At 38.2% G+C, this 17,225-nt stretch overlaps 1 protein-coding gene across 1 annotated transcript in view; it reads right to left on the bottom strand.

Annotated features, from left to right (window-relative positions):
* The window catches only part of LOC124279794, a 35,114-nt gene extending 19,773 nt beyond the window's left edge, over positions 1-15,341 (bottom strand). The window contains exon 1 of the mRNA XM_046715672.1: positions 15,016-15,341. Coding sequence (XP_046571628.1) covers positions 15,016-15,148 — 133 coding nt within the window. The 5' untranslated portion in view covers positions 15,149-15,341. The remainder of the gene's footprint in view (positions 1-15,015) is intronic.
* Between the last annotated feature and the right edge of the window lie 1,884 nt (positions 15,342-17,225).

Genomic DNA, 17,225 nt, shown 5'->3' on the forward strand with positions numbered 1-17,225 from the left:
TCATATACTGTAACATTGACTTACGATAGTCATAGCGCTACGAGAGCTTTGTGAAACGGGGCCCAGGTCTGCTATAGCTGATGCTTTCAGACCTTGTTGTCTCGGCTTGTGGCACCACCATCTGTTGTTGATCTGCAGATCGTAATGCCCGTCTAGATTGTTAAAAACTTTGAAGTTCTTGTCACAGTTGTCTCAGTTGTCACAGTTGTCGCAATTGTCACAGTTGTCGCAGTTGTCACAGTTGTTGCAGTTGTCACAGTTGTTGCAGTTGTCGCAGTTGTCGCAGTTGTCACAGGACAGACTTTTGTCATCCAGCAATTGTAGGATGTTTGTCGTCATCAACCTTTTGACGTCAACAGTGTAATTGTGACATTAACCGATGATTGTGACTCTAACCGATGATTTTGACACTAATTGTGACACTAACCGATGATTGTGACTCTAACCGATGATTGTGACACTAACCGATGATTGTGACACTAACCAATGATTGTGATCCTAGCTACTGATTGTGACACTAACCGATGACTGTGACACTAACCGATGATTATGACACTAACCGATGATTGTGACACTAACCAATGATTGTGACACTAATTGTGACACTAACCGATGATTGTGACACTAACCGATGATTGTGACACTAACCGATGACTATGACACTAACGGATGATTGTGACACTAACCGATGATTATGACTCTAACCGATGATTGTGACACTAACCGATGATTGTGACACTAACCGATGACTATGACACTAACGGATGATTGTGACACTAACCGATGACTATGACACTAACCGATGATGGTGACACTAACCGATGACTGTGACACTAACCGATGATTGTGACACTAACCGATGATTGTGACACTAGCCGATGAACACCATGATCATGCTTTTCATCCATCTGGTAGAGTATACATGGTGAACCCCGTGAAACTCCAAATTACAGTTCGTTTCCTGAGAAATTTAATCTGAACCATGATTACATTACTTCAACAAAGGTATATCAGTTTTAAAGGTTTCTGGAAACTTAGTTCAACGAAGGCAAAGTTTTTTAAGGTTTCTGGATACCTACTTCAGCGAAGATATAGGTGTATTTAAACAGAACAGAACAGAATTCTATTTCAGTAACCGGCTTCCGGCCCTAAATACATGTACATAAATTGATAGATAATTAGAGCACATCCATCTGGTAGAGTATACATGGTGAACCCCGTGAAACTCCAAATTACAGTTCGTTTCCTGAGAAATTTAATCTGAACCATGATTACATTACTTCAACAAAGGTATATCAGTTTTAAAGGTTTCTGGAAACTTAGTTCAACGAAGGCAAAGTTTTTAAGGTTTCTGGATACCTACTTCAGCGAAGATATAGGTGTATTTAAACAGAACAGAACAGAATTCTATTTCAGTAACCGGCTTCCGGCCCTAAATACATGTACATAAATTGATAGATAATTAGAGCACATCCATCTGGTAGAGTATACATGGTGAACCCGTGAAACTCCAAATTACAGTTCGTTTCCTGAGAAATTTAATCTGAACCATGATTACATTACTTCAACAAAGGTATATCAGTTTTAAAGGTTTCTGGAAACTTAGTTCAACGAAGGCAAAGTTTTTTAAGGTTTCTGGATACCTACTTCAGCGAAGATATAGGTGTATTTAAACAGAACAGAACAGAATTCTATTTCAGTAACCGGCTTCCGGCCCTAAATACATGTACATAAATTGATAGATAATTAGAGCACATCCATCTGGTAGAGTATACATGGTGAACCCCGTGAAACTCCAAATTACAGTTCGTTTCCTGAGAAATTTAATCTGAACCATGATTACATTACTTCAACAAAGGTATATCAGTTTTAAAGGTTTCTGGAAACTTAGTTCAACGAAGGCAAAGTTTTTTAAGGTTTCTGGATACCTACTTCAGCGAAGATATAGGTGTATTTAAACAGAACAGAACAGAATTCTATTTCAGTAACCGGCTTCCGGCCCTAAATACATGTACATAAATTGATAGATAATTAGAGCACATCCATCTGGTAGAGTATACATGGTGAACCCCGTGAAACTCCAAATTACAGTTCGTTTCCTGAGAAATTTAATCTGAACCATGATTACATTACTTCAACAAAGGTATATCAGTTTTAAAGGTTTCTGGAAACTTAGTTCAACGAAGGCAAAGTTTTTAAGGTTTCTGGATACCTACTTCAGCGAAGATATAGGTGTATTTAAACAGAACAGAACAGAATTCTATTTCAGTAACCGGCTTCCGGCCCTAAATACATGTACATAAATTGATAGATAATTAGAGCACATCCATCTGGTAGAGTATACATGGTGAACCCCGTGAAACTCAAATTACAGTTCGTTTCCTGAGAAATTTAATCTGAACCATGATTACATTACTTCAACAAAGGTATATCAGTTTTAAAGGTTTCTGGAAACTTAGTTCAACGAAGGCAAAGTTTTTTAAGGTTTCTGGATACCTACTTCAGCGAAGATATAGGTGTATTTAAACAGAACAGAACAGAATTCTATTTCAGTAACCGGCTTCCGGCCCTAAATACATGTACATAAATTGATAGATAATTAGAGCACATCCATCTGGTAGAGTATACATGGTGAACCCCGTGAAACTCCAAATTACAGTTCGTTTCCTGAGAAATTTAATCTGAACCATGATTACATTACTTCAACAAAGGTATATCAGTTTTAAAGGTTTCTGGAAACTTAGTTCAACGAAGGCAAAGTTTTTTAAGGTTTCTGGATACCTACTTCAGCGAAGATATAGGTGTATTTAAACAGAACAGAACAGAATTCTATTTCAGTAACCGGCTTCCGGCCCTAAATACATGTACATAAATTGATAGATAATTAGAGCACATCCATCTGGTAGAGTATACATGGTGAACCCCGTGAAACTCCAAATTACAGTTCGTTTCCTGAGAAATTTAATCTGAACCATGATTACATTACTTCAACAAAGGTATATCAGTTTTAAAGGTTTCTGGAAACTTAGTTCAACGAAGGCAAAGTTTTTTAAGGTTTCTGGATACCTACTTCAGCGAAGATATAGGTGTATTTAAACAGAACAGAACAGAATTCTATTTCAGTAACCGGCTTCCGGCCCTAAATACATGTACATAAATTGATAGATAATTAGAGCACATCCATCTGGTAGAGTATACATGGTGAACCCCGTGAAACTCCAAATTACAGTTCGTTTCCTGAGAAATTTAATCTGAACCATGATTACATTACTTCAACAAAGGTATATCAGTTTTAAAGGTTTCTGGAAACTTAGTTCAACGAAGGCAAAGTTTTTTAAGGTTTCTGGATACCTACTTCAGCGAAGATATAGGTGTATTTAAACAGAACAGAACAGAATTCTATTTCAGTAACCGGCTTCCGGCCCTAAATACATGTACATAAATTGATAGATAATTAGAGCACATCCATCTGGTAGAGTATACATGGTGAACCCCGTGAAACTCCAAATTACAGTTCGTTTCCTGAGAAATTTAATCTGAACCATGATTACATTACTTCAACAAAGGTATATCAGTTTTAAAGGTTTCTGGAAACTTAGTTCAACGAAGGCAAAGTTTTTTAAGGTTTCTGGATACCTACTTCAGCGAAGATATAGGTGTATTTAAACAGAACAGAACAGAATTCTATTTCAGTAACCGGCTTCCGGCCCTAAATACATGTACATAAATTGATAGATAATTAGAGCACATCCATCTGGTAGAGTATACATGGTGAACCCCGTGAAACTCCAAATTACAGTTCGTTTCCTGAGAAATTTAATCTGAACCATGATTACATTACTTCAACAAAGGTATATCAGTTTTAAAGGTTTCTGGAAACTTAGTTCAACGAAGGCAAAGTTTTTTAAGGTTTCTGGATACCTACTTCAGCGAAGATATAGGTGTATTTAAACAGAACAGAACAGAATTCTATTTCAGTAACCGGCTTCCGGCCCTAAATACATGTACATAAATTGATAGATAATTAGAGCACATCCATCTGGTAGAGTATACATGGTGAACCCCGTGAAACTCCAAATTACAGTTCGTTTCCTGAGAAATTTAATCTGAACCATGATTACATTACTTCAACAAAGGTATATCAGTTTTAAAGGTTTCTGGAAACTTAGTTCAACGAAGGCAAAGTTTTTTAAGGTTTCTGGATACCTACTTCAGCGAAGATATAGGTGTATTTAAACAGAACAGAACAGAATTCTATTTCAGTAACCGGCTTCCGGCCCTAAATACATGTACATAAATTGATAGATAATTAGAGCACATCCATCTGGTAGAGTATACATGGTGAAATCCCCGTGATTACATTACTCAACAAATTATATCAGTTCGTTTCTGGAAACTTAGTTCAACGAAAAGTTTTTAAGGTCTGATACCTACTTCATGATTAAACAGAACAGAACAAATTCTATTTCATTTACTTCAACAAAGGTATATCAGTTTTAAAGGTTTCTGGAAACTTAGTTCAAGGCATCCAACGAAGTGCTCCAAATTACAGTTTTAAGGTTTCTGGATTACATTACTTCAACAAAGGTATATCAGCTGGAAACTTAGAACGAAGGCAAAGTATAGGTATAGTATTTAAACAGAACAGAACAGAATTCTATTTCAGTAACCGGCTTCCGGCCCTAAATACATGTACATAAATTGATAGATAATTAGAGCACATCCATCTGGTAGAGTATACATGGTGAACCCCGTGAAACTCAAATTACAGTTCGTTTCCTGAGAAATTTAATCTGAACCATGATTACATTACTTCAACAAAGGTATATCAGTTTTAAAGGTTTCTGGAAACTTAGTTCAACGAAGGCAAAGTTTTTTAAGGTTTCTGGATACCTACTTCAGCGAAGATATAGGTGTATTTAAACAGAACAGAACAGAATTCTATTTCAGTAACCGGCTTCCGGCCCTAAATACATGTACATAAATTGATAGATAATTAGAGCACATCCATCTGGTAGAGTATACATGGTGAACCCCGTGAAACTCCAAATTACAGTTCGTTTCCTGAGAAATTTAATCTGAACCATGATTACATTACTTCAACAAAGGTATATCTGTTTTAAAGGTTTCTGGAAACTTAGTTCAACGAAGGCAAAGTTTTTTAAGGTTTCTGGATACCTACTTCAGCGAAGATATAGGTGTATTTAAACAGAACAGAACAGAATTCTATTTCAGTAACCGGCTTCCGGCCCTAAATACATGTACATAAATTGATAGATAATTAGAGCACATCCATCTGGTAGAGTATTCATGATGAACCTTGTGAAATTCCAAATTACAGTTCGTTTCCTGAGAAATTTAATCTGAACCATGATTACATTACTTCAACAAAGGTATATCAGTTTTAAAGGTTTCTGGAAACTTAGTTCAACGAAGGCAAAGTTTTTTAAGGTTTCTGGATACCTACTTCAGCGAAGATATAGGTGTATTTAAACAGAACAGAACAGAATTCTATTTCAGTAACCGGCTTCCGGCCCTAAATACATGTACATAAATTGATAGATAATTAGAGCACATGTAATATATTTCATTAAGATTTGTGATTCTGATCAACATAGCACAAAAATAGACATACATCCTTGATAATATGAACATTTTTACTCTGTAATATAGATATAAAATTAAAAATTGATGGACATTTACTAAAATATTTTGATATATATTCATTTCTGATATGAGAGTATGCATCACAGATATAAACCACATGCCATTCATCTTCAACGACATAAATACCATTAAAATTTACAAAACAGGCTGTGCCTTTCAGTATATGCAATATTAATGTATCTACCGGTTTCAACTACTAGTCTAAAATTAGAAAACCGAAGTCGGGTACATGTAATTTTTTAATATTGAGAGATATCATTATTTACCAGGTAGCTCTCTACATTTAATAAAGATTTCAATTGCTTATAGTAGAAACATTTATGGCTACTTTCCAAAGGTGATTGTCAGGACTGGAATAAATTATCATGTAATCTCTTTTTAAATGATTTGATATATATTTTTGCGATCACCAATTTCATTGCATATCCAAACAAATCCCAAACCAAATTGAAAAAGAATATTTTTAATTTTAGTAGCCCATGAATTTCGTCCTACCCTGTCTAAAGATAATAACATAAAACAACATTGTTTTGGTAATCTATAGTCAGGCATGTTTAGAAGTCTACACAGCATTCGTTGCACAGATAAACTGTAAAGGCACTCTTCCACATTCACCCAAGACCATATTGTTACATGTGGATTTTCCAAGTATCAAAACATATATACAAAATTTAATATGGACAGATTCGATAGTAATTCCAGTTGGATGTGCCCCATATTTCATACCCATAACATAGGATAGGCGATATCATATAATCAAAAATCTTTAAAAAATCTGTACAATTAATGCTGCTAAGTTTCTTTGGAAATTTTTAACAGAGAATATTGCCTTATTAGCTTGTAATGCAAGGCAAGATGTAGCTTTTCCCCAGGGAAATTTAGGAGTGAACATAATTCCAAGGTACTTGTAAAATGATACAGTGTCATTAACATTACCTTTATAAAACCAATGTTCATATAAGCGCAAGGAACCACCATTATAACACAATAATCTTGGTTCTCTGTAAATTCACGCTCATAGCAGTTTGCTCACAGAATTTACCAAGTACATTGATCCTTTTTTGCAGCTGTGCACAGGTGTAAGCTATTGCTGAAACATCATCAGCAAACATGAGAGAGCAGAGATTGCTAACAGAAGAAGAAACTGTAATACCTTGACCTCCTTCCAACTCCATAAGACTGCATAACTTATTTATGAAAATAATAAAGACATTATGCCCTGACTGAAGCTGATAAAGAACTATACATAGAAGTTAGCACAAGGAATTTACCTCATGTACCAGCTTCATACAGTGACTTTAGAAGAACATCATGCTTTAGAGTATCAAAAGCCATGGCAAAGTCTACAAAGAGACAATAAAATTTATCCCCTTTTTTTGGAAACCTACTTCAACGAAGGTATAGGTGTTTTAATGTTTCTGGAAACCTACTTCAACGAAGGTATTTGTGATACGGGTGTGCAACAGGTGTGCAGCGCTTGAATCCCGTGTCACACGGGTGTGCAACACGTTTTCAAGAGTCCCGTGTCACACGCGTGTGCAACGAGACACTCATGCGTGTACCACAGGACCAGTTTCAGTTGAATTTGACGAATTGCGTTAGGGTTGCATGATTAAATTTGTATGAATTTTGAAAGGAAATTTGCCAGGGGGATGAACTACGGGATGGTGTGGTTGGTATTTGTTTTGTTTGTTTTTATGTTTTGTTTTGTTTTTGTATTTTTTAAGTTAGCACAAGTTGGTTATATGGGATTATATGCGAACTAGAAGGCCAGTTTTGATAAGAATTATACCAAAGGCTTTTAAGGTTTGGGTGTTATTTCTTCACAAATCTGTGGTATACCAGTCAGTTCATAAAGAGCTCTATTCCTCATTCCTTTGATGGCAATTACTGCGGTCTTCCCCACAGGCCCTCGTGTCTTTGCGAGGATTAAAGATTATATAAAATATAAACAAACATTTGAGATGACCCCCGACTCGAAAATGCTTCACATTATGACGTCTTCCCTGTATCTACCGAATGGGAATGCCCTGTCCCTCTCCTTACAAGGGTTCCACCGTTCATTATGGTGTTTGCAGCTCCACATCCACATATAGTCCCATTCTTATTTTCTTTAAGTCAGTCGAATGATGTCGAATCCCTGTTGTCTGCCTGTCACATTCTCTCCTCTTACACCCATGACTTGTGCAAAGATGAATATGGTGGATTGCACTCATTATTTATTTTAATTAGATGCAGCATTTTTAGTTTCTGTGTTTCACGTCGCCCGACCGACCCTAATTTTATTGCTGATCAAAATAAAATCAACTTTTTTTTATTCCATCACAGTTGACTCTAACCTAGAATGTACCGACTCGTCATATAAAATGTTGACACACCAAAAACCTCAGAGTTATGTCCCTTGACTTTCGACCGGCCATGACTGGCATAGCAGACGAAAACAAAAACAAACATCTGGTTTGTTTTGAAGTATCACCTTCATATCCCTTTTAAAGTGGGAGTAGTTGCATCTAAATTTCATAACATATGAAAATTTATGAACTCTGTAAACTCATTCATGCACTGAAGTAAGTTATTAAGACTGTGTCAGCTTTCTATGTATGTGAGCCCTGGTGGTCTAATTGGTGTCTAACTGTCAAACTCTCACTTTATACAGGATAACTGAAAGGAAACAATTTATTTTGAATTTAATTGCAAAGCTTTCTATTGATATCGGTTGATCAACAACAATTTCATTACCTAATATTTTATTAATAGGTGTTATGGTGTTGTCTAAGATATTTAGGGTGAGTTTATCATTAAAAACAATTACTTACCTTTTCCTCAGTCGCTGCCACATGTTTGAAGTCCGGAGAACGCGAGAAATGGTAATATGAAGTACAATAAATGAGAATCAAGAGCACAATTCAGGTAATTTTGTCTTATTTTTTCCGACCCACCGACTGACCTATGTTCAGAATTTGGTGGCTACGAAACACAAAAAAGAAAAATGATGCCTTTACAAGTATTTCACCGTCTGAGAACTAAGTGAGAACTCCCTGAGAAGTAACATGGTGGGAGGTGGTTGGGGAGAATGAAGGTGTGAAGACAGTGAGGGAGTGGGGGCGTGGTTGGGTGTGAGTGTGTAGATGTTGTGTAAGCTAAGGTGTGTAAGGAGGTGTTTATTTCGGTTGAGTGTTATAAATGTCTTCTTTTGAAAATAATGTTTGTAAACGTTGATTGTCATGTTGTGCCAGGTGTCTCTTCGGCAAGTAATGGCTCAGTGTTTTAAGAAATGAATATGTATGCATTTTATCATTTTTTACACATAACACCATAATAAACTATATTATTATTATGTTTTACAGACTAAATTTAGTATGCAGCAGGGAGGGTACGGGTGAACCTGGTAAGGTTCATCAACAGCTCAGGGCCCTTGCCCCCTCTACACACAGCCCAGACAGCGAATGGGACTTCTCCTAGGAAACACTGCCTAGAGTTGAACCAAGAGACCGTAGGCGGATCGGATTGGGGGTGGGGGGTATTTGCAGGGGTGCGCACACACCCACACCCTTTTGTCCTGAAAGTTTATTAAATGACCATTGAAACTCTCGTGAATGTGTACACACACACACACACACACACACACACACACACACACACACACACGCACACACACACAGACACACACACACACAGACACACAGACACACACACATTCCATTCCAAAAATGTATCCGCCCCTAGAGAATATGAAGGATCCGAATCACTGCAAACCTTCTGCGTTACCCATGCTGTAAGAAGGACTATGCTCCCGGTGGAGAACCCGGGCACACTCCTGATCTGCTTCAAGGAGGTACCAAACCAAGGACAACGATAACAATGGGGAGCCTGACGACAGTGTACTTGGGATGCAAGCCAGACATTTCAAAGGCGAGGTCCGCATATTTAGCATGCTTTTCCTGGATCTTGCCACTCACGTTGCTGTCAAACGGGATAGAAAATTCAATGATATAAATACATTCGTTGGTTTTATCAAAAACGGCAAGATCAGGATTGTTGGCTGGATTTCTTCTGAGGCTGTATTTGGGCCTATAGTATAAAAACATGATTTTCCATGATGCCCTGGACATGTTCAGGATCGTACCATGGATGGACCTCGGAGTCAAAGCCACAGACATGGCGAAGGCGGTAGTAGAAGCAGCTAGCCATTCCATCATGTGTTTTAAGATATGTTGTTTGTACCATGGAAGGGAATCCACTGACAAGGTGTTGGGCAGTCTCTTAAATTCATTGCAAAGTCGACCTTTCACATTGATATTTTGTTTAAGAATCACGTTTTGGCGATTGCGAGTGGAAAGTGACTGGTCATGGGCAGCAAAAGAGAGGCCATCTGTTTCACATTTAAGAGCAGCCGACTTCATCCAAGCTAGGGAGTCGGTGGGATTGCTATTCTGATACACACTGCATATATGCATGATGCAATGGCTTCTCAGAAAGATTCTCCACAAATGACCGACTCTGGACAGATTAGTTTCTCATTTGGCAAGGAGCTCTTTGTCATCCATGTAAAGGAGATGTGTAAGCGGTGTTGGAGATCTGTGCTGGGGAGGTCCGGGATGGTAACCCTCCTTTTATTGAGCAGTAAGCTCAAAGGATTTAAATAGAAGCGACAAAACTCTTTCCACAATCATAAGAAATCTCTGTCAAAAGCAGAGTCGATTGTGCAATTGTGACTATATCATGTGTTGATTCAGCAGTATTACAGCTCTATGATTATGTTTGTAAACAAATCGGGTCTGAACCAGACAATCCAGTGATTGCCACCATGCGATACGATGACAGAGCATGTGTTTATGAATCACTATGAAATAGTGATGATACCTGGTGTTCGCGAAAAGGTAAGCGTATCCTGCTCCACCGGTGTCACATGTTATAACATATGCCAGGTCTAGTCATTTGTTCACCTAAAATAATTGGTATAAGTCAAAATGAGGAATTGCATCGAACATTATTCTTGTCACTGATGCATCAAATTTGGAAAATTCCTCTGACACATGTCTACCATAAAACTTCTTGAAAGCTTTACTTAGGCCTTGAATGTTGTAACCTTGATCAAACAACTTCTGAGCAAGATTGGCATGACGTTCCTTGAAATGCTGATAACAAGAGCATGCTCGACTGTACCTCAAGAGTTGTGAAAGCATCAAACACCAAAGGCTGGAGCTGTTGGAACATTGCTCGACATGAAAGAGAAGTTGACTATTGGAAAGTAAAATCACCCCTTTTGTCATACAGCCTTGTGGAAAGGTTTTTGTCACTCTGAATCTTAATGCATAGATCTAAATGTGCAACAGTTGAGGCGGTCTCACTTAATTTCAAGTTCAGGTGGCTATTTGATGGTTATTGAACGATTTTAAATAATCTATGTATCGGAAGCTTAAGTTCAACTTCTTGGCCAAATTACCTTGCTTTAATTTTACCAACCCAAGCAGAAATTCTTATTCATGTGCATAAAGAAACAGATCAGCAAGTAGGGGAACACAGTTGGTGCCCATGAGGATGCCTACGTCTTGGCGAAATGTTTTACCCCAAAATTTCACAAAGATGTTATCAGTGAGAAAGTCCAGCATTTCACACATTGTTTTCTCGGTAAACTTCAAATGATATTTTCTTTCATTTATGACAAATTGTCCTGAACCTCTGAAGATAGATATGTAAGTCCCCTTAAGTCTGTTATGTGGGATAGTGGTTTACAGTTTTTTGACAGAACGAAACGCTAAAAATGTAAGCAAATGCTTTGAGTTTTTGAGAATCCACATGATATTAATTCCGCTTGTCTCAAAATAATTTCACACTGTGAATATGTTTTATTGTGTATTCAAACATGTGATAGGGCGGAAGTTTTGGAGATCAGTCAAGTCCATTTTTGGGAAAGGAGTATTGCACGACTTTTGCAGAACAATGGAGGAACATCGCCTGTGTCCGCGAGAGAAATGAAACAGAAAAGTGATGGTGTTTGGACACAGGGGAACAGTTTCCAGTACCGGTTTCGAATGCCATCAGGCCCTGGTGCTGTATTAAATTTGGACGTTTTGATAACACTTTTCAGACAATCAGGTGAGATGTAACAGACAAACGACCCAGTTATTTTCTCATACATTGTATGATCGTAATCACGGATCCATCAAGGCCTCAGGGTTAACAGTCGCCGGGTACAGACCACAACTGTTTCCAGAGCCTGGCATTACCATCCATGGGAGGCCGTAGTAGAAGCAGCTAGCAATTTCTCCAATCGACCTTTTGACATTTGATTCCCTGATGATCAGTCCGGGAGATGTATTTTCTAGTTTCGGTTAGTTTCACTTGTTATTAGAAGGGGATGAGGGGTGGTACCACTAATTGCTCCATAAAGCAATATACTGATGACCAGGGAATGCGGACAACCAAAGGACATTAGATGCTTGATTGGCATTTTAGAAGATCCTTTTTGATGAACATAAAGAATGTTCTGGATTTCACCTCCTTTTTATTCTTTGATACAACGTTTCGGGGCCTGTTCCGACCCCATCATCAGGTAAAACTAATGAACAGTAACTGTTAACTGTGCCCATGACGTCACAATGGCCATATATATAAGAAGGGTCTGATTGATCACATCACTCTTATTTTGCTGCAAGATCACATCTAAAAAGACTTCATCGGATCTGTTACGACCAATTTTAGGTGAACATGGGTCCTCTTTTGGTCACAAGTTTGTTCCCTCCGAAATGCGTGTGTCACGGATTGCACACAAGTGACCACACCCGTGTGCAACGCGTGTCAAACGGGCCTCACACGCGTGGCTCAGGGGTCCCACATGAGTGGCCAACTAAGTGGCATCCTAGCCGTGCTCGTTGGTTCCACCACAGTGGGGAACCTCTGAGACCTGCATCCTGTCGGGCATTCTTCCCACAATGAGCTGGTACGCATTCTCGTTAAAATTAACTCACTCATACAAGGATATTTAGTGGTGCTGTAGGGTCTTGTGGATAGGGTTCAGGTTTTCTCGAAAGCTTTAACTTAAGTTAACGTTTTTACACAAATTTGAGAAAACGCAAGCAAATGCATTTCCCGAAATAAATTGAAATCGATATTTAACTCAAACATAGTAGACAATTTAAGTTTAGTCGATAGGTTACTTGAGTTGTTTTGGCTTTTTGTTTAGAAGTTGAGTTAGAAATTCATCAGTTTCAAATTTTCAAACTCAGTTTGAAATTTGAATAAAAACTTAAGTATACTTCGAGAAATCAGATCCGGGTCATAAATAAGTTGAAGTTAAGCAACGGAGAGTCCTTGGATGGGTGACCGTCTTTGGCAGCTTAACTCCTCATAGTTTCTATGACTTCTGCCTAACAATGAGGTACACGTGACACACGTGTGATCTCATCTTAGGCAACTATATTAGTTCAAAATTGAACAAATCCTATATCCACCCAGCAGAAAATGGGTACCCGGTGGGATAAGTCATACGACTATAAACCTCCTAGTGCCTCACAGGCAGCTTGAGTCCATTATGCTAAATTCATGTGCTTAGGGCATGCCGGCGTGGCTTATATAAGTGACCTTATGATTATTATTTCTACCATAGTAAATATTACCATGGTAATATAGGTCATAATAGGTACAACAGCATGAACCAGTTTTAACTGACAAGACGCATAGTTTGTGTAGTAGTATTGCAGAACATCTGTTGGCATCAGGGAGTGTTATCGGGTGGTTAGGCTCGCTGACATGGTTGTCTGATGTCATTGTATCCCAATTACGAACATCGACGCTCATGGCGTCAATCACTGAATTGTCTGGTCTTAGATTCGATTATTTTTCTATTAGTTCCTGCCCAACAAGCCTGGGTTGCTTTACACCAATTCTCATGCCAATATTCACCAGGATACATATAACAGTATCCTACCTGTTTCGCCTTACAACCTATAAAAGGGCTTCTTTTGTCTGAGCAATGTAGTATGAACACTTTCAATTATACATGTTTTTTGCTAACCCATACTTGTGAACCATTTCGTGAGAATGGTACAACTGAAATAATAAAGAGACACCCAATGAGCAAATCACAAAACCGTTTTCATGATACATATTTCATAGCTTTCATCCCTCTTTGAACCCTGTGTTCCTGGTGTTCCCAAAGTTACATGTTTTACTAAAGATGAAACCAAGACGTTGAGAGGTGCTCAAGGGCTACACTACTGTAGCCTAAATACTGTCTTGTAATCATCTTTTCTGAAACTTTTCTCTAATTCTATACGTTGCAGGGGAAACATCAGTCTTCAAACAGCAGCATCAGTTATTTCAGAGAAGTAGCATTGGAATGGCTTTTAGCATGTTCGTTAAATACAGTGGGGTAACAGAGGAGTCAGCACCATGTAGAAAGAGGACGGCACAAAACATATCAATCTTTCCTGTACAGAACAATACAGAAATCATCCATACACTATCCCCACAATAAAAACACGCAGCCTAAATATTCCTATGTATTATGAAGTCATGATTGCGTGAGTATGGATTTACGCCGCTTTTAGCAATATTCCAGCAATATCACGGCGGGGGACACCAGAAACGGGCTTCACACATTGTACCCATGTATGGAATCGAACCCGGCTCTTTGGCGTGACGAGCGAACGCTTTCACCACTTGGCTACCACACCGACCCTTGTATTCATGACTTAACTATTGATATGTGTACAAACGTAGATGACAAACAGGTCCATTCAGTACTACTACGGTTGCGATTTTATCGATCTGTTCGCTTAACGGTTATTCTGTTAGAACGTGGGTACTTTGGAACTCAAACATATTATTCTATTATGTTCACAGTTAATGCGTTCTATATATTAAGTTGAAATGTTATGTAAAATGCTCAAACATGTATGTTAGGGTTCTGAACTCTATAGCATTGTAACTTTATATCAACGGATATGATTGGTGTTTTACACAAGGATGTGTATGTATTATTGGTGAAGAAACAGTTGTTATAATGTTATCTTCGTATCTGAGACACCGGTAGCAAGAATTTCCACAAGAAACATGTACATCAACGTAAAACGATTATGGGTATTTTCCCCATAGCTACATGTCGATACATTCTATTTCTGATATTAATAAGTGACTCGTTTCTAATCTTGGGTTATCATTTGGTGAATTGTATGTATCATTGTTATATCAATATAAAAGAATTTATCAAAAGGAATTAAGCAAATACAAGCTTACGTCGGCTTTGTACAATGGCAGTCAGTGGTTACCTCGCAGTTTTCGTTACAACTGTCGGCAACGAAAGGAAACAACAATCAATATGAAAACAGACAGGTGCCAACTTACCTAGTGATTGCCTTTTCTCAAAGTAATGTTCTTTTATGTCATTGGTTGTCTGCGGAAGCGAGGCAAAATGGTAGATAGGTAAGAATACAGTCAGATGTACAGTGAACACAACTAATAAACCGTGCGTGATCATTTGGAAAGTCCTATGGTCTTCTGGGAATGAGCCCTCTCGCCCAAGCGGCACCGGCACACTTGTCAAACGTTTCAACTTGTTGTGCAGTGGTATCAACAGCTAGCTGCTATAAAGATCTACATTGCATAGCCATATATAGTTTCCCCTCAAGGTAGAACACGGTCAGCATGTCTCAAATTCACATGGGGACTGACGATTCTGCTTACAGTAGGTTGTCATTACCGCTTCTGCCCACGCTTGCTTGTTGTCAGGCTTAGCCCATGCTTGTCGGCCTCCGCACTTCCTGCCATTGCTGGAAACCAATCGGGTGGGAGATTCACCTCAGTGGCGGAGGAATTGATCGGTTGGCACGTGCTTGAATAGAATCGGGTGAGACAGTGATTCTGATTAGCGAGCCTGTCAGTGAATTGGGTATAACGTTTTGGTATACTTGATAACTACTTGCTAATTCCCGTACATATGTAACTCATAATTAATATGTTGTTTTTACTTACAAAATCAGTACATTCCTCATCGTGTCACTGTACTTTCTGGTCCTTCACCTGATTGCTTAGTTAGAACTTTAACCGCCGTCCTACTGCCAACAAGCAAGCACTTATGTTTCATACAGATTGTTAGTGTAGGCTGCTGCCAGTACTGGGGACCAAGCTTACCTTGATTGCCGACACCTGGAGTCCTTACTGATCGTCAGTGATTTGGCTGTTATGTCTGGTTTGACGGATGATCGAGACTGGTTCTCTGGCGTCAACTGTTTTGTATTTTGTATTTGTAATTGATTAAATAGACAATTAAATAGATAATTGAAATGTTTGAAATAGAGATTTGATTTTAAAAACTGCAAGGTAGACAATAATGAACAGTTGCAAAAAAGCAAACCCTTGAAGTCGGTCTTACGATCGGCATAAAGTGCTGTTGTCACGGTATCTAGATCGTAGAGGTTTCAATTCCCAGTAACATAATGATTTACATTTAATGAGCCATTTACACAATAAAGACAGTTTACTTTGCGTTTGTATTGACATCAACATTAAACGTATATCAAGTCTTGACCATCCTTAGAAGTCACTCCCTTTTCGTGTAACTGGAAAGATTGGTGGGGAGATTATATGGATCACTGAAAACCAGTCATGATATAAAATGTAATGTCAAAATACTTTTGACCCTATTCTAATTCCATATTGATCAGTCTCCTGGCTCTGAACAGTTGATTTTTACAATGTAGTAATCATTGTCCAACCTGCCCATGCTGGTACCAGTATATCTATCAGCGCTTGGCCACGGTAGGAGATAGGGGAGGTAGGTTGGTAATCTGAATATTGTTCAACAAAAGTGGATTTTTAATTACGGCTTGGTCGCTGGTAAAACATACACCTGTCCTCAAATAAAATACATGAATAAAACTCGCTATAGATCAACAGCAACAATTTCAGTATGACAAATATAATGTATTCTTTGACTACTCGTTCTGAAACAGTGAAGAGTACATCCGACCCATACACATCGTGTACAGAAACAGAACTGTAATATACAATATGACCTAACAAGTCACCTTAATGTGGCAACTAGTGATAAATTACAGGTGAAGGTTGTAATTAACCACCAAACCATGTCAATAATTGGTTTTGTTCACACCGACACACGTCTGTAACTTCCAATGTTATATTCCCAATACAGAGAGGGCTGGATTGAGCCTGACGTACATTTGAGCAGGTTAATCAGAGGTAATTATCATCGTTGTTGTCGGTTTCCACAGTAGGTGCTATAATATCGGTAATTCCAGGAGGAAGTGTCATCTCCTATAACTCTGACAGGAACTGCAAATGAAAACTGTGGTAATCTGTTTTCTCCTGTGCACACAAAAATGACAACAAACATAAATAAAAAACACAAACTCACATAAACACAGACACATGCACGTACGTACATTTTCATATAATGTCCATTTTCTTATAAATATCATTCAAATTTATATTTTCCCGCATTTAAGGAAGTGTATGTGGTATTATAGAGAGTATATTTGTACAGCGTCATAATTCCAATACTAGTCATGCACGTGATTACTAAAAGAAAAGTAAAT

This window comes from Haliotis rubra, unplaced genomic scaffold, assembly GCF_003918875.1.
Source record: "Haliotis rubra isolate DU_JTF1 unplaced genomic scaffold, ASM391887v1 Scf257, whole genome shotgun sequence".
Taxonomy (NCBI): Eukaryota; Metazoa; Mollusca; class Gastropoda; order Lepetellida; family Haliotidae; genus Haliotis; species Haliotis rubra.